General features: G+C 55.5%; 12 protein-coding genes across 12 annotated transcripts; 5 read left to right on the top strand and 7 right to left on the bottom strand.

Moving 5' to 3' along the window:
- Positions 1-103: 103 nt before the first annotated feature.
- W97_08112 (asparagine synthetase [glutamine-hydrolyzing] 2) lies at positions 104-2,093 on the bottom strand (the record flags this gene model as incomplete). The annotated part of the gene is made up of 4 exons (XM_007785981.1): positions 104-251; positions 302-585; positions 639-1,971; positions 2,068-2,093. The coding sequence occupies 4 exons, from the start codon at positions 2,091-2,093 to the stop codon at positions 104-106; spliced, it is 1,791 nt and encodes a 596-aa protein (XP_007784171.1).
- Positions 2,094-3,098: 1,005 nt separating this feature from the next.
- W97_08113 (uncharacterized protein) lies at positions 3,099-4,273 on the bottom strand (the record flags this gene model as incomplete). Its single annotated transcript, XM_007785982.1, has 7 exons — positions 3,099-3,423; positions 3,478-3,689; positions 3,741-3,856; positions 3,909-3,967; positions 4,027-4,049; positions 4,108-4,178; positions 4,234-4,273. The coding sequence occupies 7 exons, from the start codon at positions 4,271-4,273 to the stop codon at positions 3,099-3,101; spliced, it is 846 nt and encodes a 281-aa protein (XP_007784172.1).
- Positions 4,274-4,778: 505 nt separating this feature from the next.
- Positions 4,779-5,838, top strand: W97_08114 (uncharacterized protein; the record flags this gene model as incomplete). The annotated part of the gene is made up of 3 exons (XM_007785983.1): positions 4,779-4,863; positions 4,916-5,259; positions 5,338-5,838. 3 exons carry the CDS (start codon positions 4,779-4,781, stop codon positions 5,836-5,838), a joined length of 930 nt encoding a protein of 309 aa, XP_007784173.1.
- A 283-nt stretch (positions 5,839-6,121) lies between these two features.
- W97_08115 (uncharacterized protein) lies at positions 6,122-7,939 on the bottom strand (the record flags this gene model as incomplete). The annotated part of the gene is made up of 3 exons (XM_007785984.1): positions 6,122-6,851; positions 6,912-7,848; positions 7,906-7,939. The coding sequence occupies 3 exons, from the start codon at positions 7,937-7,939 to the stop codon at positions 6,122-6,124; spliced, it is 1,701 nt and encodes a 566-aa protein (XP_007784174.1).
- A 454-nt stretch (positions 7,940-8,393) lies between these two features.
- On the top strand, positions 8,394-9,103 carry W97_08116 (uncharacterized protein; the record flags this gene model as incomplete). Its single annotated transcript, XM_007785985.1, has 4 exons — positions 8,394-8,480; positions 8,534-8,610; positions 8,668-8,821; positions 8,876-9,103. The coding sequence occupies 4 exons, from the start codon at positions 8,394-8,396 to the stop codon at positions 9,101-9,103; spliced, it is 546 nt and encodes a 181-aa protein (XP_007784175.1).
- Positions 9,104-9,902: 799 nt separating this feature from the next.
- W97_08117 (uncharacterized protein) lies at positions 9,903-10,920 on the top strand (the record flags this gene model as incomplete). The annotated part of the gene is made up of 3 exons (XM_007785986.1): positions 9,903-9,995; positions 10,081-10,345; positions 10,457-10,920. 3 exons carry the CDS (start codon positions 9,903-9,905, stop codon positions 10,918-10,920), a joined length of 822 nt encoding a protein of 273 aa, XP_007784176.1.
- Positions 10,921-11,400: 480 nt separating this feature from the next.
- W97_08118 (uncharacterized protein) lies at positions 11,401-11,761 on the bottom strand (the record flags this gene model as incomplete). Its single annotated transcript, XM_007785987.1, has 4 exons — positions 11,401-11,441; positions 11,503-11,572; positions 11,635-11,649; positions 11,699-11,761. 4 exons carry the CDS (start codon positions 11,759-11,761, stop codon positions 11,401-11,403), a joined length of 189 nt encoding a protein of 62 aa, XP_007784177.1.
- Positions 11,762-12,836: 1,075 nt separating this feature from the next.
- On the top strand, positions 12,837-13,922 carry W97_08119 (uncharacterized protein; the record flags this gene model as incomplete). Its single annotated transcript, XM_007785988.1, has 4 exons — positions 12,837-12,974; positions 13,030-13,078; positions 13,133-13,374; positions 13,440-13,922. 4 exons carry the CDS (start codon positions 12,837-12,839, stop codon positions 13,920-13,922), a joined length of 912 nt encoding a protein of 303 aa, XP_007784178.1.
- A 430-nt stretch (positions 13,923-14,352) lies between these two features.
- On the bottom strand, positions 14,353-15,961 carry W97_08120 (uncharacterized protein; the record flags this gene model as incomplete). Its single annotated transcript, XM_007785989.1, has 3 exons — positions 14,353-14,798; positions 14,919-15,544; positions 15,609-15,961. The coding sequence occupies 3 exons, from the start codon at positions 15,959-15,961 to the stop codon at positions 14,353-14,355; spliced, it is 1,425 nt and encodes a 474-aa protein (XP_007784179.1).
- A 462-nt stretch (positions 15,962-16,423) lies between these two features.
- Positions 16,424-17,257, top strand: W97_08121 (uncharacterized protein; the record flags this gene model as incomplete). The annotated part of the gene is made up of 4 exons (XM_007785990.1): positions 16,424-16,480; positions 16,534-16,548; positions 16,618-17,052; positions 17,141-17,257. 4 exons carry the CDS (start codon positions 16,424-16,426, stop codon positions 17,255-17,257), a joined length of 624 nt encoding a protein of 207 aa, XP_007784180.1.
- Positions 17,258-18,274: 1,017 nt separating this feature from the next.
- On the bottom strand, positions 18,275-22,705 carry W97_08122 (uncharacterized protein; the record flags this gene model as incomplete). The annotated part of the gene is made up of 9 exons (XM_007785991.1): positions 18,275-18,852; positions 18,943-19,368; positions 19,437-19,850; positions 19,903-20,171; positions 20,221-20,563; positions 20,616-20,836; positions 20,893-21,367; positions 21,422-21,514; positions 21,580-22,705. 9 exons carry the CDS (start codon positions 22,703-22,705, stop codon positions 18,275-18,277), a joined length of 3,945 nt encoding a protein of 1,314 aa, XP_007784181.1.
- A 341-nt stretch (positions 22,706-23,046) lies between these two features.
- On the bottom strand, positions 23,047-23,315 carry W97_08123 (cytochrome c oxidase subunit VIIc; the record flags this gene model as incomplete). The annotated part of the gene is made up of 3 exons (XM_007785992.1): positions 23,047-23,072; positions 23,134-23,166; positions 23,219-23,315. The coding sequence occupies 3 exons, from the start codon at positions 23,313-23,315 to the stop codon at positions 23,047-23,049; spliced, it is 156 nt and encodes a 51-aa protein (XP_007784182.1).
- Between the last annotated feature and the right edge of the window lie 330 nt (positions 23,316-23,645).

Here is a 23,645-nt window from a genome sequence, read left to right on the forward strand (position 1 = left end):
ACCTCTATCCAAGCAGGCCCATGATCTAAGAACGGCATTACATCAACAAAACGCGATCGACACCCGCTGACCGAAATCCTTCTATCTTCAACTCTTGTCTCATCTACTCAGTATGCTTATACTTCTGCTCGTGTATCGCTATAGCTCGGCCGCTGGGATCCGTCTGTTTCGACCAAGTGGGCGTCCAGCGCATGACTGTTGAAGCGCAATAGGGCGGGAAATGCTCGTCGAACATGCAGCGGTACCAGTATCTGCGGGAAAGATTAGCTAGATTCATCTGCCCAGTCCGTTGATCACTCACGCTTCCTTGGTGTCAGGAATGTCGTCGCCCCACTCCGGCTTCGGGTTCTTCATGTCCTCGTCGCTGACGTTGAGCTCCGCGTTGTCTTTCAGCGCATCAATCCAGCCGTAGCCGACGCCATCGCTGAACTGCTCTTTCTGTCTCCAGAGTATGTTTTCGGGCAGGTACGGTTCGGTTTCGGGCTCGTCGGTTGTGTCGAAGGCTTTGCGGAGGATGTACTTTTCTATCCGGTCTTTGGTGATCATCTTTTCCTTAGGATCGATATTCATCGCTACATCGAGGAACTGGTCGCGTTTTAGTAGGCAAGCTTATTCGGTGATGATGTGGTACTCCCTACCTCCTTGTCCAAGAACGGAACTCTCGCCTCCAGGCCCCATGCCGACGTCGATTTGTTGGCCCGCAAACAATCCGCCAAGTGGAGGTTCTTGACACGCCTGACGCACTCCTGATGGAAAGCGCTCTTGTCCGGCGCAGCATGGAAATACAGATATCCTCCAAAGATCTCGTCGCTGCCCTCTCCGCTCAGTACCATCTTGATACCCATAGCCTTGATCTTCCGACTCAGAAGGAACATAGGCGTGGAAGCTCGGATGGTGGTGACATCGAACGTCTCGAGATGGTAGATGACGTCCGAGAGCGCATTGAGACCGTCCTCGATGGTGAAGGTAAAGTTGTGATGCCTCGTACCCAGGTAATCCGCCGCCACTTGCGCCGCCTTCGAGTCAGGTGCGTCAGGCAGGCCGATGGAGAAGGAGTTCAGCTGAGGGAGCAACTGTACGGTAGCCAGTTCGTTCTCCTCGTCGATGCCCACGAGCCTGTCGCTCGGCTGGTCGATTGGAGTCGCCGTGCCGCTCCTGCTGCCGTTGACGCCGTTGACGCCGTTGACGCCATTCACTCCGTTAGCCTTTGCCATCCTTGCTGCCCCGTTGAGCCTCTGGATCTCTCTCTGTGCGATAGAAGCGACTAAGCTGGAGTCCAGACCACCGGATAGTAACACGCCGAACGGCACTTCGGCCATCAGCCGCTTGCGGACCGACTTTTCTAGCGTTGTCCTCAGAAGCTTGTAGTCTACGGGCGTGGTCGGGATGTTGGTCGGCTCTATAAGCCATTTTGGCGTAAAGTATTGTGTGAGCGAATCGGTCGCCGAGTCGTAGACGTGGCCGGGAGGGAAGGAGGTAATGCTGTCGCAAACGGGGTGTAGGCACTTCAGTTCTGAGGCGAAGTAGACGGCGCCGGGTGTCTTGCTCGACCTGCCCATGTAGAAGGTGGTTATGCCGATTGGATCGCGCGCAGCAACCACGCGGTCCTGCTTCTTGTCGTGGAGAACCCAGGAGAACATGCCGTCGAGGTATTTGGGCGCGTCGATGCCATGCTCGGTGTACAGCGGTATTATCACTTCGCAGTCGGAGTTGGTCCTGAATTTGTACGGCTGCTTCAACTGCTTGCGGATGACACGGTGGTTGTAGATCTCTCCATTGACGGCGAGGGAAATGGTGCCCTCTTCGTTGACGAGAGGCTGGGCGCCAGAGTTGACGCCAACGATGCTGAGGCGCTCGTGGACAAGGATCGTATTGTTCGCTATGACATTGCCACTCCAATCAGGCCCGCGGTGCCGTACGGCCTTGCCCATCCGCAGCGCGGTGGGCTTGAACTTCTGTACATCCGGGTGGCTGTTGAGCAGTCAGTCAGTTATCAGTACATGCGCACGTGCAGAAATTGTTGCCATGAATGCACATAGAAAGGAGTCTGAGGGATAGTTGGCTTACTGATGGCAAGCAAATATGCCACACATGATGGCGGCGAGGTCGGGAAAGGTTCAGAGCGCAGAAGGGAGGAGGGTTGCGCCTGATATGTGGGATTCTGATAATGAGTCGACGATCTCTGAAGAATTGTAGCAGCGACATTCGGGCGCTTGCTTCGTAGTGGGGGCGCGAGGCGCGCTAGTCGTCTATCCCTGCGAACTTCCGCCGACCCCGGTTCATGTACACGTCGTGGCCAATATTCGGTGGACTCCAACCTCAAGACCCCCACCAACATCGCACTTAAGCACCCGCTTAAGACTCTTTTGAGCTCGAAGCCAGATCATCTGTATTAATAGCTAATTTAGCGGGTACTATGCCCAGCTTCAAATCGCTCACTCAGATAGTTTCTGGACCCTTTGTGCTGGGAAGAAGGGGTTCGTTTTGCGTGTCTGTGCTTTGGAGTCCACCCAATATTGGCCACGACGTGATGCACAGCTCCGTCTTCGTGAGCGCACGATGATGCCTCTCGACGCCTTGCAGGGACGAGCCCCAGATTTCCGATGTGGGGAAGACGGGATCGAAGGATCCATGCATATCTGAAAGGCCGTTGTGAGAGATATCGCAATACCGGATCTCGAGCGCTGTAGTCCGCTGGGCGTAGTAGAGATCTTGGGCTAGACCGTCGCACAGGATCAATAAGTTCACAATGCAGAGCAAAAGAAGCGGAGGCTGCTTGCTGTGTATACAATGCTGTGGCGGAAGGAGGCTTCATCGTGAGTGTTCTACTGTCCAATTACGAGCCACCCATCTCTTGCCCCCATTATCCCCCACGCGGAACCTTAGGATTTGCGGAGAACACCAAGCGCACATGATCCAGCCAAAGGAAAAAGAAAGGACACCTCTAGGGAGCACCACGGTAGAAGAGCGCCACCAGAATTTGCTCACACGGCGCAATGAACGTCCAAAGCTCCCCCTAGCCAATTAAGCAGCATCGGCTCGCGTCCATTCATCATGCACGATATAAGCAAGTGACCGCGGCGTGCGAGTGGGAGCGCTCAGAACAGGAAATATGCCAGTAGGAAGCACAGCAAGCAGAGGCCTGCCACAACCTGCACCGGGACACCGCTCGCAGCCACCTGCTGTGTCCCCATGCCCGTGCTGCCGGTGGTGATCCGCTCCTTGGTGTCCTGGTTGATCGCGTCGCTCTTCCTCTGTCTCAGAACCGACTCCTGTGCGCTCTGCGTCAATCTAGCAATCTCTGCTTTGGCCTGCTCGAGCTGTTGCTTCAGGTCTTCACCAGAAGTGGGGATAGCACTGGTCACATTCGACGCAGCTGCGGAGATGTACGACTGGCCCGAACTTGCTGGGTTGTGAGCGGAGCTAACTGCATCTCCGAGATGTTGGTTGCCTGCTGGACGTTCCTCCGGCCTGGACACCGGCCCGACAGGCGCCTCGGAGCTGCCGCGTTGCGGTGTGAAGGTTTCAGGGCTAGGAGATCGGTGTGAGGAGGCTGCGTCGTGCATGCTCATGCCGTTGACGCTCCTCGATGCTGGCGTTGCTACGTTTGCGCCATCAGGTGGCAGGAATACGACGCGGATCTTCTTTTCTTGGATCTGTTGTTTTGCGTCTTTCTCATAGTATGCCCACTAGCCCAGCTGTCAACAAACTATCTCCTACTGCTGATAGGTGGTCCTTACAATTGACGCGACATTGCTGAAATCCTTGTCTGCAGTCACCGCAACTGACTGGACGAGGAACTTGTCACGGCAGCGCGCGTCCATTGGTGGGTCCTCTTTCATCGCTTGTAGAAGGACTGTGCCGTCTGGTCAGACATGACTTGTAGTCTGTGGACCGTAGATTGTTACCCTGCACTTCAACATCCCCGCCAGGCTCGATTCGGCCGGAGTTTGGTCTGACGCAATATCTGGGCGCTTCGATCAGTATCCGATGGATGGGTGGACGCTTGAGCAGGGCATCGCGTACTGTTTGGGCGCGGTTGTTTTGACCTGTGGAGATGTATGTCAGGACTCAGTTGGGGTGCTCGCGTGCCATGAGGAGACATACCTTGAAAGCCACTGGGTCGCTGTTTGGGTTCTTAAGGCGCAGAACTTGCGATACCTCATGGGAGAAGGGCCCTGTATAGCTGCCGGTTAGACCGACGGTCTCTGAGGCTTTTATCAGGGACTGTACGCTTGAAGCCGAGCTCCACTGGCTCCAGTTCCACGGACATGTTGATGCTAGGGGTTAGCGCCGGTCACTTGGCGGTTGACGTTGGAGAGAGAGCGCGGTCACGAGCGCGAGGTGGTTGTGCAATGATTCCCAATGGCGTACTGCTAGTGCAGGAGATGAGTTGTCCGTCTGGTGATGCGCGGCGCGGTGATAGTGGAGGTGAATGAGGAGATGGTGGTTGTGGGCAGTGGTGGTGGAACAGGGTCTCCTCGGTTGTGGCTGTGACGTCGCGGAGTCGCGCCTGGCGATTGTTGCGGTTTGCTACGGAAGCTGTGAGCCATGTGTCACTCATTCACGTCCAAATAATTCGCCGCCGTCAGAGTGAATATACTTCTCCGCTACATACGACTGACTAAACCTTAAATCTAGAATATAAAGGTTCTGGTCTTCCTTCTGAATCTTCCTCTTCTCTAGAAACCGCATAAATATTGAACATTCACCCCACACTTAGCCTTGAGGCATTCCTATCTACATATCCTCGCAAAATACTTTACAAAGCTCTCACTATGGCTACCTCCGATCTAAATATGCTGCTCGACATGGGCTTCGAGAAAGAGCGCGCCCAGATGGCCGTCAAAAAGACTGGTGGCCGTAAGCTCCCTCACTCCACCCCAGAGCCACCCCCTACTGACACCCTTCCCAGTACAAGCGGCCATCGACTGGCTCGACAAGAACCAGGACAAATCTCTCGACGACATCAAAGCCGCCGACACCGCCGACGCTTCCTCCGAGCCCCCCGCCCTCAACCCCGGCGAAGAAGCCCGCAGCCTAGTCTGCAACGAGTGCGGCAAAAAGTTCCGCAGCACTGCACAAGCCGAGTTCCACGCCTCCAAGACCGAGCACACGGACTTCAGCGAGAGCACGGAGGAGATCAAGCCGCTGACGGAGGAGGAGAAGAAAGCGAAGCTCGAGGAGCTGCGGCAGAAGCTTGCGGCTAAGCGGGGGGAGATGAGCGAGCAGGACAAGCTCGATAAGAAGAGCAATGAGGTACGTTTGCCTCTGCTTTACCCCTTATCTGCTTTCTTTCGCGGCTAGGGCGCTGGAGCTGACCACCCGGCCTCACAGGAGATCCGCCGCAAGGCCACTAAAGAGGGCCAAGACGCGAAGGAAGCCCTCCAGAACAAGGAGCGCATCAAAGAAGCCCAAGCCAAGCGCCGCGAGAAGCAAGAAGAAGTCGAAGCCCGCAAGCGCGCCCTCGCCAAGATCGAAGCCGACAGAGCTGAACGCAAGCGCAAGGCCGACCTCGAGAAAGCACAGCGCGCAGGCCAAGCTCCTCCCACGCAGGCCGATATACCAGCACCCGCACCCGCAGCGCCGAAGCCTGCGGCAGCGTACACCGAGGCGAGACTGCGGCTCCAGACGCCGGCGGGCACGGTGATGAAGACGTTCCCGGCGGAGACGACGTTGTTTGAGGTCGCGCATACGCTGGCGAGTGAGAGCGGCGTGGAGGTCAATACGTTTACGCAGAATTTTCCAAAGAAGGTGTTTGATCGGAACTCGGCTGATTTTGGGCAGACGTTGAAGGAGGCGGGCATGGTTCCCAGCGCTGCACTTATTGTGCGGTAGGGACTTCAAGGGGCATTGTATCGCTAGCGGCATCTTGGTCGGCGTCTATGGGAATCGCTGTTAGACATAGTCACCTGAAGGCGACGGCTACGAGCAATGTGCAAACGAAAATGATGATACCCCAAAATGGGTTCAACGTTGACCAAGTTGGTGATCACGAAGTCGGTTTGATATAAAGGTGTTGTGTGTTACTTGAGGTGTCAGTTGCTATAACCAGCTGCCTCCCCTTTGACTTATGAACCTGCACGATATTGTACAACGCGGAAATGCACCACCATGTGCCCTACGCCGCAGCCGCCTTCGCCTTCTTGACCTTGCTTGGCTTAGAATCGTCCCTTGAGGGCTCCTTGGCCTTTGCTTCCTTCACCGCCGGCGCAGCCGCGCCCTTCTTCGCCTTCTTGACCTTGACCTTCTCCGAGAGCACTGTCTTGCCGGGCTTTGTCTGGGCAGTGCGCAAGACCTCCGTAATCTCTTCGTCCTCGATGTGCGGCTTCTCCGTCAGCGCCTTCTGCGCCTGTCCGTTCGTCGTACCCTCAAGCTGCTCCACGCCAGCCTCGTCCGCATCCTTCATCAGCACATCGCCTGCGCTCCTCAGCGCCGGTGCCTCAAACTCATACCCCAGCCCCTTTAGCTTCTCCGCCTTGTCCTTCCTCCTCGCCTCCTCCTTCTTGTTCCGCTTCTTCCAGCCCTCCCTATCAGTCCCCAGCCTTAGACTCCTCCCCTCGATCTTGTTCCCCGGCACCTTCTTGAACCGTCTCCCCGCGCCCTTGAACAGCGCCTCGTGCACCTGCTCCTTCGGTATGGTGCGCACCTGCAGGATGTGCCCGAACAGCAGGTACTTGTCCATTGTGTCTGCGACGATCTTGGCGACCGAGGCGTGCGCGAACTCGATGAAGGCGAAGTGTCGGCTGCGGCCTGTTTTCTTGTTGCGGGAGAGGCGGAGCTTGGTTACTTCGCCGAATTGGGAGAAGTAGGAGCGCATCTGGTGTTCGTAGAAGCCGTGGGGGATGCGGCTGGGTAGTGTGAGTTAGCTGGAAGGATCTTCATACGAGTTGGTGTTTCTTGATACATACCCTACGTAGATGACACCTGGGGCGTCGCCCTCTTCTGCGGCGGCCTTGTCGAGCTTCTTGCGGAGCTTCTTGTCGGTGGGAATACCAGGCACTTCGTCTACCGCGACAGCTTCTCCGCTAGGCGCGTCTTCTTCGTCGCTGCTCTCGAAGCCCTTGAGGAGCGCCGCGGTCTGATCGTCGATGTCCTCGTCATCTTCGTCATCAGCCACGTCCTCAGCGACTGGTTCCTCCTCGCCCTCTTTGTCCTTTTTGGTCTTTTTAGCCGTCTTCTTCGACGGCGCTGCAATTTCCTCCTCCACAGCCGCCTCGTCCACCGCCCCCTTGCTCTGCTTGCCCTTCTTGCCGGCCTTCTTGGCCCCTTGTGCCGTTTCCGCAGGCTCTTCGACCTTCGTGCCCGTGATCGCGACACCCTCAACCGGCTCCATACCCTTTCGGACCTTCTTCTTATTATCCTCGCCAGACTTGACGGGCGTCAGCTGGTCCAAAGCCTCCGCATCAGCCGCCTCCTTGAGTGCCTTCGCGCCCTTGGTCTTCTTGTCCTTGGGCGCAGCAATGGTCTCCTCGACAACAGCATTCTCAGCAGGCTGCGCGGCGCCTTTGGACTTCTTGCTCTTTGCTGGCTTGGATTCGAGGGCCACTTGTTCGGGGACAGCAGCCTCTTCGACAGGTTTGGCGGTCTTCTTGGCCTTTTTGGTCTTCTTGCCTGCTGCCTCTACTGGCGCGGTTGCAGATGTGGGGTCACCATCCTCGAAGAAGTCTGCGGCGCGCTTGCGCGAGGATTTGGGGGGCTTCGCCGGGGCCAAAGGAGCGTCCCCATTCGCGGCGGCGGTATCTGCGACCTTTGTCTTCTTGGCTGGCTTTTCGGACTGGGGCGCTTTCGTGGTCTTGTCCGCCTTCAGCTTCTTCGAGCTTGCGGCGGGTGCGGGCATCTCCGCGCCTGAGAGGTCTGTGTGAGCTATACGATAGATAGATCTACTCTTCGAGATTTACGTACTCTTGCGCTTCTTAGACTTGAGCTCGGGAGCCATTGCAATCTTTGACCTGTTGAAATGAAGGTGCCAGTTCCAATATCTTCAGTTGCTTGCGGGAGCTTGGATGCGAAAAACAGCCGACTTTTTTTCCGTGAAGCTGACGAGCCGAATCCCGAACTATCGCCGAAGGTTCAGCACAGGCAACGTACCTGAAATGGTAGCAGTGATTTTGACCTTTGCGAAACCAGTCTGCATATACGCAACAATCGCGCGCTTCACCACGCCTAGTCAATTGTTCTAACTCAAGATCTTCGCTAAGCACTACCAACTCAATCGAACTATGAATTAGAACTGCATAAAATACTCAAAATGCGGATGGAATTCCGCCTTTTTCCCATGCAATGGTGACGCGGGTGAATCTCGGGACTGCCAATATCTCTGGTACGTTGCCTGAGCTCAACTGATGTCACGCTTTCTGAGTTGAATATCGTTCCACGAACTGTTTATCGGGATGTCTAGTCACAAGCTTTCCTATGCAGATGTTTGGGATGATTCTGCGTTGATACAATCATGGGAGGCGGCCTTAGCGGAATACAAGGTACGTTCTCAGTGGCCCAGATCATCTATCAAAACCTTCACTGACAGCCGCAGAAATACCACAGCATCCATGCTCGGGGAGAAAAGGTTGAGGATGTCTTATCCGCGTTTGAGCTTGCGGAGCTGCGAGGGTACGCAATTTCTGCAATCCATAGGATGGTTGCTTGCCTGTAGCTCAATTCAGCCAGAACACAAGATCAGCCGAACGGTGCTACTGCCCCAGATCGGGCCGACGTAATCAAAGAAGGCGAGCTCCAAATGACACATGCAAAAGAGCTAGGGGAGCTTGAGGAAGGCGAGGATGCTGTAGAAGGCACTGCAGACGACCAGCCTGTTCAAATGGTATGGCTGGACCTACCACATAAGCTATAATTCCAGCAACTGACTGTAGAATAGGCAGCGGCAGCTGTCTCTGCTGAACCAACAGGCAATGGCGTGACAGGTAGCGAGCACACGATGCCGCCAGTCTTGACTGCCATGCCTCAGGTGCTCGCGGGATCGATTCAGGATGAGGCACTCAAGAACCTCATGATGTCCTGGTACTACGCTGGCTACTACACAGGTCTTTACGAAGGCCAACAGAAGGTCGTCCAAAACTCAATGGGAGAAGGGGGGAAATATTGAAGAAAACTGCGTATTGGGGCATCGATTTTGCAGACGGAAAGAGCAGTTCAAGCCACCTGGTTTCTAAGCTCTGCGTACAGGGCTATTAGGAATATCAGAAGGCTTTGCCTCACGATTAATCAAGCGATGCAAGAGCTGCTGGAAGTTGTAAGTAGACTAGATGTTATTCTCCCGGACTTCCATCGCTGATGCAGCAGATACAGATATCCATGCCTACCTTAGTGTGCTGCAGAGGGCGTTTCCACGTGGAGAGATGATCAAACAAACTTCCAAGTTAGCAGATTACGAGTTCTCGGGATTCGCATACCCGAGCAGTCGCAAAGATGGTGGCAGGTTCGGCTAGGCGCTGTTACAGGCTTGGCGCTCTTGTTACGCCATCTGAAACACCACCGACACCGCAACTGTCGAGGAACTATTTCGGACCTTTGCCAACTCTACCGAGCGCAGAAATTGTATATTGAATTCAGCAACCAACACCTCCTTCGCATGAAGCTCTGCAATTCGAAAGGGTCAGACGTTTCGCTGTGAGACCGCCTGCTCTTAGCCACGTTTTCATTTCATGCTCCATATAAACCTCGAAGGCCGCGCTGATGGCGATACCAACCCAATTCAGCACGCCTTTTGCAGTAACGGTACCTTTCTTCCTTTTATCTTTACAGATGTTCCCTTTCCGAGCCGGCCCTCGCATTACGTCTTTCAATCACTGATTTCCTATTGTTACTTGACATACTCCGCAGCGCGGCCCAGTAATTCCCACAAACCTACCTTCAACGTATAACCAAACACAATACCTGCCATAATGAAGTCGTTCGCTTTTGTTCCTATGCTAGCCGCCCTAGCGTGCGCAACCAAGCACGAGATGCCCGCCCACGCAATGGCAATGACCCATACTGTAAGTCCTCCAACCCACCCTTCAATTCCTTCATCCCTCCAATCACACCACATGCACAACCTCAATCATCTGATCCCATCCACAGGTCACAGTCGGCGGCGTCATCCCCCCCGCAGACGCAACTTCAGCCCCCAAACCAATCCTGCTCTACAACCCGGAATCCATCCAGGCGGCCGTCGGCGATACCGTCAAGTTCGTCTTCATGCAGGCCAACCACAGCGTCACGCAATCGACGTTCGCGAACCCGTGCGTCAAGATGGCCGGAGGCGTCGATTCGGGGCTGTTGCCGAATCCGAGCGGGGCGCCGGGCATAGAGTGGACGACGACCGTCAATAGTACTGAGGCGACTTGTGAGTTGGTCTTCACCCTCCCTACTCTAGGATGGAGTCTCCCAACGGGGAAAACGATAAGGCGGAGAGACACAACGGCGACCTGACCCATGCTGACCCGACCACCCCCAGGGTTCTACTGCAAACAACGCACAAACACGCACTGCGGCAAAGGCATGGTCTTCGCCATCAACGCTGCCACAACCGGCGACAAGACCTTCGCCGCGTACAAGCAACTCGCCATCGCGCAGAACGGCACCGCGCTTTCCTCCGCGCCCATCCAGGCCCCTGCGCCTCCCACCGCCGCCCAAAGCACCGTCGTTGTGGAAGCTACCTCCACCACTGTCGCGATGGTGCATAGCTCCACGCCCGCGGTGGGCCAGGGCTCGTCTCCAGCGGTGCCGGCGCAGGGTTCGTCGACGGTGGCGCCTGGTGCGCCGGCGGCGGGCGCGAGCGTCGTGCCGGGGCAGGGGAGCATGGGGAATGGGGGCGCGTGCTCTTGTAGCTGTTTGTGTGGGGTTGGGAGTTTGACGCCACAGGGGGCGGGGGTAGATCATTTCGGGGGGTATGCTGGTATGATGCCGAAGCTTTCGTAAGCGTGTCGGTACTGGGTAGGGCTGGGGTTCTGAGGGTACAGCTGCGCGGGTCGTGGTGGTGTAGACGGATTTATACTGTTCTTCTATTGGCGTTGTACAAGAGTGCTCTTGACTGTGTTTGTTGGTCTGAGCCTCGGGTTGCCCTTAAGTGTGCATGATCCTTGTGTTGTAATCGTAGCTGGAAACTGTGCCATCACTGATAGATCCAGCAAAAACATGTTAGTCGGTGACGCAGAACTTCCGATCTGGGTCTCGAGTCTTCGATGGGCCACAGTAATACGATTATCTAGGTGAACAGGCTTGTGAAAGCACTAAATGACTTTTACTCCCCCTACAGATGTAATAGGTACACGCTAAACCGCGGGATCAATCGAACTGTTCTCGCTCTCTACGACTACTCAAGTTTGCCGTAACCAAAGCAAAGCCGCGCCACATACGGGACTGGCGAATGCAGCCGCAGTGAGTTTCTTGAAGCAGCTGTTACTTCTTGGTGGCGCCTTCTGCGGCCCTCTTGGCTTCGGCTGATAAAAGGTCAATATCCGGAAGACATGTGTTTTGGGGAAACGCGACAGAACAACTTACCTGCGGCCTGCTTAGCACGCATGATAGCAGCTTGGTCCTCCTTCGTCCGCTGGAACTCGGTGCCGGATTGCTAAACACCTGTGAGCAGCGCTCGGATAGAGAAAAACCCAAGTGAGGCCGCCCCAAGCATACCTGATTCTTGTTTTTCTGCAGTCCCGGTCAGCTTAGAACCGTCAGCGCAACCAGACTAACCTACCTTCCCAGCCTGCTCCTTCAAGTTCTTCTCCCGCGCCTTGTCACGCTGATTTCCGCGAGCCATAGTAATCGCCAGACAAGGTAGATCCCGTCCACTGTTGTCTCGTTGCGGTTCTTAATGACGTTCTGAGCTGGCTGCAAGTGCCGGTGGGAAAAGAGTGTTGATCTTGAAAAGGCTGAAAGAAAGAGACCTTCGGGTCAGGAAGCCGCGCCACAGTCAGCCTTACGGGTCACGTGGCAACTTCTTCCACTTGCCGCGGACCGGTCCGCTTCTCTCGCGACTCCCGAACGCCCGGCGACCTCTTCACGGCGGTAATGCATCTATCTTGGTCATAGAATCACTTGGCCGTCATGGAGCCCAGGTTGGACAGCGTCACAAGTTCCAGAACTTTTGCAGGCCTGCCTCAGATAGCCGCTCAGGCACCGTCAAAACATCCCTTTTGCAGAGCAGCCCAGACCTGAAACAAGACGGCGCTTCTTTCGCGTTTGAGCATTCTCAGCCAATACGTTCGCGAACCGCAACAAAGCACCAAACATGCCTCAAATCTCTCCGTTGTCAGCCTCAAAAGAGCGCTCTGGCTACTGATATGGGTCTTCTAGGGGCGTTTGGGAAGGGCGCTGTGCTCCTCCGCCTAAGGCGCCGCGCTTCACTTTGGCCCCCCAGCGTCCTAGCTTTGACCCGAGGGCTATTTTCTGCGTTTCAAAGGCGCCTGGCTTGCAGATGTTCTCGATGCGAGCGTGTCCAGTCATTCTGTCCATGATCTCCGTGAATAGACCATTGTGACGTGTGGACAACAGCCCGGCGCGAGGCCCATTGTAATTCTTCCTCAAGCTTTCATTGTCATCGTTCTTTCTATTGACCTCATTGTTATCGAGTGTGCGCTAGAGCTCCTCTGCCTTGACGGCGCTGGACTACTTTTCCTTCTACAACCCTCTTCAACTCTATCTGCTTTATAGCTTAACGCGCATCCTCTGTCACTCTCACTGTTTGCCCTGCAGCACATCTAATCACAAGCTCTGGAAGCTTCCCTACGATAACATCACACTCGGTAAGTCACTCATCGCTAGCTACGCAGAGAAGTTGAAGACTGACCTTGTACAGCTCCAATCTTTCGAATATCACACGATCTTTCCACAACATGCCTCTCTCAAGCAAGAGCCTGGCCGGTCCAGGATACATCATACTTAATGCCCTCCGCGTCATGAACATCATCAGCCTGTTAGCAATCATTGCTGCAAGCGTAGTGATGCTGATCAAGACATCTACAAAGACTCAGGTAAGCCGCTCTCGTAGATGACCGCTGGATCTTCTGGTGCTGACTTGCGCCACAGTTCTTTTTCTTCGACGCTATCAACCACGTCGTTGCAACATGCACCTGCAGTGAGTATCCTCCCATGCGCATGGCTCTGCCAGACAGTAGCTGACTTGCCTTAGTGTTCCTCATCACCTCCGAGGTGTCCCTCTTCCGCAACTACTTCGCCCACGAATGGCCAGTCCTCGGCTCCAACCACGGCTTCGTAGCCCTCGGTCTCGCCATGGTCGTTCTTGGTGTGAACGTCCTGGGCCACCTGAACAAGGAGTCTCTGAGCCAAGAGAACATGGGCCTAGCATTCTGGCGTATAGTCCTCGCAGCCGGCGTCCTTGCCTTCATCATCGGCCTCTTTAACGTCATCGCCGTAAGTCCCTTCCCACTCCCTATACTCCCGCTCCATCAGTGCAGCAGCTAACACTCCTCTCACAGAGCTACATCTTCCGCGACACCAGTCTCAACATCACCGCCCGCCGCGTCCGCTCCCACGGTGCCGTCGCGATCCGCAACAGCAACAGCACCAGCGGCAGCCCACCCCGCAAATCCCTCAGCATCAGCACCGCCTCAATCGAACAGCACACCTTCGGGCACCACAGCCCGGCCTTCAAATCACCCATCTCGCTGCGGTCACCCTTCAAGAACTTTTCTCCCGCAAAGACCTTCCGCGCCGCCCGCGACTCGATCTTGCCGTCCTATCACGCGAACATGAAGAATGCGCCCGCGCCGTATGCGAGCAGCCCGACGAGCGAGTATAGCCAGCCGATGAGCAAGAAGGGAGCAAGAGAGAGTGTCGGGCCGAGAATCCCAATCAACATCTCGGCGCCTACGAACCCGAATCCGGCGTATGCGCACTTGGTGAGGCCGGAGGTTGCGAAGCATCCGAGTGAGAGGAGGGGCGAGGGGAACATGTTTTAAGGGACCTTCCCAAGCGTTGAGGCGACAGGATTGGCTGGTTGGAAAGATCTGCGTCTGATTTAATTGGTGGTGATGGTGATGCGACATGACTTTCGATCTGCTTCTGCTCATAATCCTCTGTTTGAGGCGTTTCTTCCTTGTCAGCCCCTTTGCATCACGTAACAGCTCGTCTAGGCATGACGGCGTATCGGCGGGCCAGGTGAGCTAGTCGCTCTCTAGATATCACGGTGCTACTCTAGCATGGCGTTTGCTATTCGTCACAGATAATAACAGCGAATCTCAACAACTGCCCGTTGCCTTCTCTGATCTATCCTTCCGTGTACATGCTACGGGTTACAGATGCCGCGCACAAATAAATTTTCCTTTCCTCGAGTCGCGAAGACTCTATACGCGAGCCCCTAACATCTCCCACGACCGCTCCACCGCCCCTCTATTCCGCCTTCTTATACCCCACGTCACTGAGCCCTTCCTTCAAAGCGGCGCACGCCCTGTCAATATCGTCCCTCTTCGGATCCACAACACTGACACCCATATGCCCAAACCGGATATACCTCGCCGCAATCTCCTTGTGCAGGCCGCCCGCAAAAACCACGCCCCTCTTCAGCAGATTCGGCAGTATCTCGGGCGGCGTAAGTCCCTCGGGCAGGTAGATGGCCGTCATGCCGTTCGCCTGATTCTCCGGCTTTGTGGCCAGCTGCTTCAGGCCGAGGTCGGCGACGGTTTGCTTTACCTTTTTGGAGGCGGCGCGGTGCTCGGCGAAGCGCTGGTCCAGCGGGCGCGAGAGGATCTGTGAGAGCGAGGTGTGCAGGGCGTGGATTAGTTGTGGGCTCGGGGTTGCGAAGTAGGAGGGTTTGTTGGCTTCGTAGTTTTGCATTACTGCGAGGCGGTTTGTTAGCCGTTTTGCCCCCCGATTTCTGCCAGGGACTTGCGGAACCCTGCTGCTTGGAAATGCGGGCGGAGCGGGAATAAAGAGAGAAGGTGCGCGGGGAAACGTACTGGGTAGCCAGTTCTTCCAGCTCGCGAAATAGCTCGTCGGCCGCGTCTTCCGCGCTTTAAACCTCTCCATCGCCCGCCCCGACGCCATGACGATCGACAGGCCCGCCGGACACCCGATCCCCTTCTGGCTCGCCGTAAGCACGACATCAAGCCCCCAGTCATCGAACCGAATCTCCTCGGACCCGACGCTGCACACGCCGTCGACAACCAGCAGCGTCTCCGGCGAGACCCTGTGCACGAGCTCCGACAGCGCCCGGATCTCAGACAACACCCCCGTCGACGTATCCACGTGCGTGACGGTGATGATCTTGTACGTCTTCTCCTTGAGCGCGGCTTCGACCTCGTCGAGCTGCGGGCGGTCGCCGATTGGCGCTTTCAGCTGCGTGGCCTTGACGCCGTACGTCTCGAAGCAGTCAGCGAAGGAGTCGGCGAAGTAGCCCGTGTGCAGCACCAGCGCCTCGTCCCCGGGCTCACCCAGGTTGGCCGCCACCTGGTCCCAGCCGAGCGTGCCGGAGCCCGAGATCACAAAGGGCTGGGAGGAGGGGTCGGTTGTTTGGAAGAGCTGGCGCAGCATTTTGAGCGCCTCGGAGAAGGTTTTTACGAAGGGCGCGCCGACGTGGGATTCACTGGGGGGGATTGTTAGGGGATGCGGGAGGTAGGGGAGGCAGAGGGTGAGGGATGTGTGGGTACCTGTAGTGGCTCATGGAACTGAGGACCGCATCGTCGAACTCAATGGGCCCTGGGATCAGGAGCGCGGGATGAGGTGCCTGGTTCGACATCTTGGCTAGCTTCTCCTGCTCCTTTGGCGGCTGTGTTTGGGTGCCTTTGCTCGTGCTTCGTGATGGTGCTGGCTTGGAGGCTTGGTACTCTACGTCTGCTTCCAGCGGTGCTGAACGTTCGGTGGAGAAAGGAGTATTCAGTTCGAGGAAGGGACTCTGGTCAAGGTGCCGCGAAATAAGTGCTAAGCGTGGTGCTGCGCGTGAAGCCGAGGACATCGAGGGGTAGATTTGACGTAGCAGCGGGCGGAAGGCCGAGATCGGCATGTGGTGACTTCGATGGTCTTAGGGGAGTTTTTGTGGACAAAAGTCGCGTACAGTTAGAAATCCGATCGAGAGGCGAAGCAGAAAACAAGGGAGGATGCGTGGAAGAGCAAGCAGGAGCTGACATTTTAAATGACGATACAAGCCTTCAAATGTTGTCGTCGATGCACGCAACTTGCCGGTAAGGGAGTCGGGAAAATGTACCGATTTTTCTGCTCAACTCCGGCTTGCGCAATCGTCCTGCCAGGGGCGCCGGAAGTGCCGTATGGAAAGTCTGGATGCCGCAGCGTCTTCTTCGGACAACCCAATTGGCCTTTCCCAGCCGTTTTGTCTGCGATGCCACAGCCCCTGCCAGCTCCGGCTGTACCTGCCAAGCTTTCGAGCGGAATTCCGCCGACGTTCACGCAGTCCACCACACCTCAAGCTCCGCCTTGGTGAGCGGACGCTTCTCGATGCAACAACACCATGACTTCGAGGCTGGTGCTATGCCTGGGTGACCTCTTCATACCCGACCGAGCTGCAGTAAGCAAGCTCCTTGTTTCCCACCAGGATACCCATTACTCACAATCGTACAGGATATACCAACAAAGGTACCACCACAGCCCAGCCCACCAACCCTCCATGCGCCTGCTCGACCACAACGCTTACCCCGTGCACAGTTCAAAAAGCTCCTCACCCCCGGCAAAATCGGCCAGACGCTCTGCCTCGGCAACCTCACCTCGCCCGCAACCTACGACTTCCTGCGCGCCCTCTCCCCCGACTTCCAGCTCGTCCGCGGCGACTTCGACACCGAAGCCCTGCTCCCGCCAAACCTGTCCTCCAACCTCGCCCTCTCCAAAGTCGTCACCCACGGCTCCCTCCGCATCGGCTTCACACATGGCCACACCATCATCCCGCCGGGAGATGCGGATTCCCTGCTGATTGCCGCGCGCCAGATGGACGTCGATGTGCTGCTGTGGGGCGGCACCCATAGGTTTGAGGCCTATGAGATGGAGGGGAAGTTTTTTGTGAATCCGGGGAGTGCGACGGGGGCTGTGGGGACGGGGTGGTGGGAGGGTGGGGAGGAGCCCGTGCCGAGTTTCGTGTTGATGGATGTGAGTGTTTTCCCTTCTGCTGTGTTTGTGGAGGTGTTCGGCGCCCTGGATAATGTGCGGCCAGTGCTGATGTGACGGCGTTGTACAGGTTCAGGGTGATGTACTGGTCCTGTATGTGTATCAGCTGCGGAAGGATGCGAATGGCGTGGAGAACGTGGGTGTCGAGAAGGTGTCATTCAGGAAGAACGGTGGCGGCGGGTCATGAGTTTGAGAAAGCGCTACGAGTGCTATGCTCAGGTGTCGTACCGCATCTCCAGCATGTCTTATCCAGAGTCGTTTGGGGGGTCAGGCTTGTTGACCAATCCTTATATTGAGCATGTCACAGCAGCCTTCTCTGGCATAAACGAATGCAGGAAGATGAGACGGCCATAAGAAGACAAGACATGAAACAGCTAGGACCAAGAACAAGTGTCTCTATTATCCTATAACTCACAGCCCGAAGCGAGCAAATTCCTACTTCGGCGCATCACCATGATACCCGCAATATCCAATGGGGCGCCACAACCTCCTGGCCCCCCGAAGTCAGCTCCCTCAATCCAGCCCACGCATACCCATCCACAGCACCCCAACCACATAAATACCAAAGCCCACTACATCACTCGACCCGCGGGGAAAGGCTGCATTGTCGACTCGCGGGTCGACCAGCTAACGGTGTTAAATCAGGTACTCACATCCTTACGTCATGTCAGGAGTTCGAATCATACCTAACTCGCCTTTATAAGCAAAAGACTCCCATTCGACATCGAGGGAGTTTCTCACTAAAGGACCTGGCCCGGGGGGCCGGGGGGTGAGTCTTTGCTGTTTCGTTTTGTTGGTTTGGTTGATATATCTATCTTTTCCCTACGAGGAGACGGCGCTGAGGAGATCTCGTGCCAGCTCATATTGCTGTGAAAATCGTGACAGGATGCTTGGATAATACTTTGTTGGGTTAGATTTAGGCTTCACTCACCTACGAGGCTAGGTAGAGAGCTATAGAGCAGTTTCGCTACTAAACCCTTATGTTGCAGGCGTGCAAGATGTCCGCAAGGTCGATGACACTGCAACGTCCTTAGAAGATGTGTGTACGTGGCGAAATGAACAATTTCTCGAAGGGCTTAACAGCTGGTCGCTCACATCGATCAAAAGGGGGTTCCGATCACAATGTCAAGCGACGGAGCAAGTCTGCACGACGATCTCTTCTAGAATCTCATAGACAGTCTTAGGTTAAGCGGCCCTCAATCCTTCAGCCCAACAGCGACAGTCTCTCGAATGCCTTGACCACAGGTGCCTCCCTCGGCCTTCCCCCCGCCTCCACAGCATCCCACAGCACCCCATCCGCGCCACCCGGCCTTCCCCCGTCACCATCTTCTGAGATCTTCTCCTCCCTCTTCTGCTCCTCCACTTGAAAGACCTCAGTTACGCAAGCCTCGCACGCGGCAACCACCTCTCCCATCGCCCTCTCCACCGCCGCCGCCCGCTCCCTCATCCCCCTCCTCATCAAGCCCTCAACAAGCCTCCTGACCTCATCACTAACAGCATTCACACGCTCAATGAGGCGACCAATCGAGTTGACGAGATACTCTTCCTCGTACACGCTCCCCTTCTTCCCTCTGGCCCTCTTCCGCTCCTCACGCCGCCGGTTCTTCGACGTACGCCGCGTCGTCTGCGTATTTAGCGTGCTGCCGGACCCTGTGCGGCCGGTGTAGCGCGTCATGAACGTGCCGCCGGAGGTCGAGGCGTCGGTTGGGGCCAGGGAGACGTTGTCGGGGATGTCTGGGCCGCCGTCTTCGGGGCCGGCGGTGGTGCCGCCGAAGAAAGCCACTAAGCATACCAATCGTGTCAGCCTACGTCACTTCCCTAAGGCCTCTAACAGTAGAAAGGAGACGGGCTTCTGGGGAAAGGGACACATACGTGGATCCTCCGCCTTCTTCCTCCTCAGCTCCCTCAGCCGCGGCACCTGTGCCCCAATCTGTCCCCTACATTCCGCGAGCAACTCCGTCATACTCCCCAGCCCCTCCACCAGCCCCACATCCACCACGCTCTCCAACAGCTCGCGCCGCCCGTGCAGCCCAAGCACCCGCATCGCTTCGGCGAACCAGTAACCCCTGCAGAACAGCTTCGCCGCTGTCTCCACGTCGCGCAGGTAGTCGAGATGGATGGTGGCGGCTGCGAAGAAGTCTTTGGATTCTATGAGGCCGGTTGCGAGTGTTTGCGCGAGGGTTTGCAGCTCGATGGGAGGGAGAGGGACGAGAGTCGCGGAGGAGAGAGATTCGCGCCAGAGGTGGGCGGCGCGGTAGGCTGTGGTTGCGGAGGCGCGGTCATTCAGGTACTCGTATGCTGGGTTTTGTTAGCTGCCTACGAGGGGACGATGTGAGGGGAAGGGAGGGTTTGGGTAGGGAACCCACCGATGCCTGCTTCTTTGAACCTGTTGCGGCTGCTTAGGAAGTCTGCGTAAATTCTCATGACGCTGTCAAGGTGTCCTTGCTGGTATTTGTAGAGGTCGAGGGCCGCGGCGTATAATTCATGCTTCTGGACGTAGGACTGGAGCTCCTGTGTCGCCTCCAGCGAGTGTAGATGGGAGAGCGCTTTGGTGTGCCGCCCGAGATGGTCGTCGATGGTGAATTTGCGGCGCAAAAGAGGCATCTCTTGCAGGCTTTGCAGGTAAGGGAGGTATTCTCGGGGGTCCTTTTGTGACTGCTGGGCGATAAGGAGGGCGAGGTCAAGGTTGTAAAGACCGAGCGCGTGATCATAAAGCTGGTTGACGTCTGCCAGGAAGCAGATGTGTTCGGCGGCTGTTTCTGCCAGGTTGTCTTTTTGTTCTGTTCCCAGTCAGGTGCTGCGAGATATTACCTAGAAAACGACATTACTGACCCTGGAGTTTTCCAACCACTTCGAGACCGGAATCCAGATCTGGCGGAGATTTGCATACGTTGGCGGTAATGATGTTTTGCAAGTGCGTTGCGGTGCGGTCTTGCAGTACTCGCAGGAAGGCATCGCAGATGCGGTTGACTTTAGACATTGAATCTGGTATAGCAGGTTCTTTAACACCATTGACACCATTGACACCATTTGGAAGCGCAGGTTGATTGGTTCTCGATTTCAGCGTCTCCTTGTACATGGTCTGGGAGACGTCTTCCTCCCTGTGACAAGTGAGCAGAAGGCCGATCGATATTTCCAAGGAGATCGTACCTGAGCTGGGAGAGGAACAGGTCAATATGCTCTACTTTCCTGATCTGATTGACAAACAGCTGAACACTCTCCATGAACTGCTCCGGCGCATGATCGTGAAGGATATTCATGTCGACCCGCTGGTTACGACAGGCAAAGAAAGCCGTCTTATAATCCTTTGCGGCTATGCTTTTGCGGATGCCAGCCAGGACGAGAGCGCGCGGGTAGATCGTTTCGAGGTTCCCTCTCGGCATTTGCAAAGTGAGAGAATATGCGGTTGGCATAATAGTCACTAGCTTTGCACCACGCTCGATACTCCGACAGCGTTCGTCCTTCTCCGGCTCATCGAGCGGTATCTCTAGGTCTGCCACCAGTCATTAGCTCTCAGCGGACTCCGTCAAAATGCGAACTCGTACCTTCAACCGCAGTCAGATGCACAAATTTTAGAAGATGTTGCGTCGTAGTAAAAACCAGATGGGCCGGTGTGAGCAGGAACGAGGTGCAGTTCCGCACAAGAAGACGATCATTGGCATACAGCGCGCCACTAACAGTGAGGCCAAAAGCAATGTCCTGCAGCGTTACGTCAGCGTTTTCCTTTTGAATAAGGAAATCCCACCTACTCGATCGGCTTGATGTACTACCTCCGCCCAGGGGCAAGCGACAGGTAGTTTTGCAACGGTGATGGTCTTGAACTGAGCAATCCTTTCTTCGGTAACATCCGGGTTTAAGCTAGCGACAGACCCATCTTTTGCTTGTATGCAGATGCTCTGATAGTCTAGCGTCGGGAAGATAGCTACAGACTCCTGCAGTCCAATATCTTTATAGATGCCCTCACTATCCCCACCGGAAGAGAGATAGCACACAGAGTCTGGAATCGGACCGACTGAGCCCAGGAGAACGTAGACGTCCAAGTCCCTCGTGAAAGTTACCTGTCTGGGATGTCGGACAGAGGGAGGTAGAACAAGGTTGCGCTCGAGAACCGGTTCAGAAATAGGCTTGGAAATGAGATCATAGGCATATATGCACACTTGGTCTTCGTGCAACACAGCTATGCGGGTTCCAGAAAAGCTGATGGCAACATCGATTGCGTTCTGTGTCAGGTGCACTTCATGGCGAGCCATTGGAGGCGGTACATTTGCCAGCCGCAGCGGCGTGAGCTTCAGTAGTTCTGGAAAAGCGTTACCAAGACGACCTTTTCCACAGCAGTAATACATGTACTTACTGCCGTCTATTACCGCTACAGTTCCATAGTCATTAGGTGGAGAAGTTGGTCCAGCGGCAACGGCGAAAACATGGTCGAGCCTTTGCACAATATCTATGGACAATGTTAGCTTCTGAGTGAAGTGGTGGAGATGAGAGCAGCTCTTGGAATCCTCATACCGTGCGCTCCCATTGCCAGTTGTAACGGTTTCTCTGGGTGCCAGCAGATCGATGCGGGACTCAATGTTGCCTGTGCACTAAGCATCCTTATCTCCTGCTTGAGGTAATAGTGGTAGTTGCCCATGGTCCATAACTGCACACGGTCCGTGAAGCATACAGCGAGCACCGTCGAGTCATTGTTCCACTCTAGCGAGATACTACTCCCCCAGGTCTCGAGCTCTTCCGTAGAGAGCCGCAAGCTGAATTGACCGTGGCGTAAGCCGTTGCGCTCGAAGAAGACCACGTCGGCTCGATCCTGGAGCCGCTGTATGCCTGCCATTAAATTTCCTGCCGGCCTCCAGCTTAGGGCGCCCTCCAGGTAGTCGACCGGTTCAGTGACGCTATCAAGGACACCATCTCTTGAATACACACGGATCATACGACGCTTGCCGCTTTCAACGGCATTGACGGCTACGAAGGCACCATCTCCTCTCCAGCTGATAGTTACGCTGCCATCGTCTCTTGGACTCAGAACTCCTTCATCCACACGCTCGGGCATGGTGGGATCTCGAAGTGCTTTGGCCCTCTTTCCCCTGAATTGGGTCTCCGCTTTGCCCCAGCCGACAGAAACATGATTGGAAGCTTTGACATCGTCTTCAGAGAAGGTGATATTTGTGACATTCTCGAAGTCGCGAGTCATATAAAGAAAGGTGTTTGCCCGGGTACTTATAGCAAGCAGTTCCTCATCCGGCGACCATGCGGCTGCGGTGATGCCTGCGTCTACGGACCCGACAATCTCGATCAGATCCTCGCCGGGAAGAGGCTCTTCTCTGACTATTACTATGTCTCCGCCCGCTAAGACAAGACACGATGTGGAAGTATCGGGGAAGTATCGTAGACTGAGAACTTGATCATATGGTAAATCCGGATGGGGGCAGGGCGCGTCCCATGAAGCTATCAGGTGAAGCTCCTCTTTTTGTCTGGCGTCATGGTTGAGTCTCCGAAGTTCCAAAATGGGGCTGACTTCTGAAGGTCCAAGAGCGCAGATGAGAGAGTCAGATGAGGCATCCCATGCCGTGGCTGTCAAGGGCAGCTCTTCATTCGCGAAAGTCGTGATCGACCGGCGAACATTCCGCAGATTGCGCATTGCAGAATCCGGTCAACTTATTATCGTATAACTTGTATCATTTCTGCAGGCATGCGCTTGGTTTTCGTCGTCACTTTTGGGAATATAAATTTTTGCACAATTGATGTTCTGCCGAGCCGAGAGGTATCAGAGCCATCACCAGCTTAAGCTAGGTACGTAGGTACCTGGTTGAGATTCGTAAAACAACCGGTTCATGGCAACAAGTGACTTATACGATGGTAGCTTAAAATGCCAATTCCTTGTACATTTTATACATCTCAGTGCGAAGACTCCCCAGAAACCCTTCCTGCACTACCCCAACCGACTTCCACTTTGACGATTGCAGCGACTGTCCGTAGCTCTTACACGTTCTTCTTCATTTGCCAAACTGAACGAAGCATCGTGGTTAGTGACACGCCGGCGTATAGACGTATTCCACCTGATCTTACCTGCAATCCCAAAAGGCGCACCAAACCCAGCAGCTACGTGTACCGTTAGCCTTCGTCCAAGCTGCCCGGTCCTTGGTGAACGTACCCATGAATCCCCAGTACCTCAACCAAAAGAACCTTGTCAACGGATTGAAGGGCAGATTGCTGCGAGGGCCTTCAGGGTAGTGATATGGGCTGGACATGCGGGCGCGGGTGGCATGGAAGCCGCGGCGGGCAACGAGGGCCGTTGTGGTGGAGGTTCGGAGAGCGGGCAGCATCTGCAACCGTTTAGCTAGGCGTCTAAGCGTGCCAGGCGCTCGACATACGTTTGCGTGATTCCAATGATGTCTCCTAGAGTGTCAAGCTTGAGGTCTCAGAGTGACATACAATGAGGAAGCTCGGGGATGGCTTCGGGGGCACCTCGGAAGTAGCGGTCAGCGCGTCACGTAAGCCCGATTGGTGCCAAGCGCATGAATCTGCAACTTTTTTGTGTAGGAAAGAGCAGTGATCTAGAAGGTCCTGCAGACACCATA

Source organism: Coniosporium apollinis, assembly GCF_000281105.1.
Source record: "Coniosporium apollinis CBS 100218 chromosome Unknown supercont1.49, whole genome shotgun sequence".
NCBI lineage: Eukaryota > Fungi > Ascomycota > Dothideomycetes > Coniosporium > Coniosporium apollinis.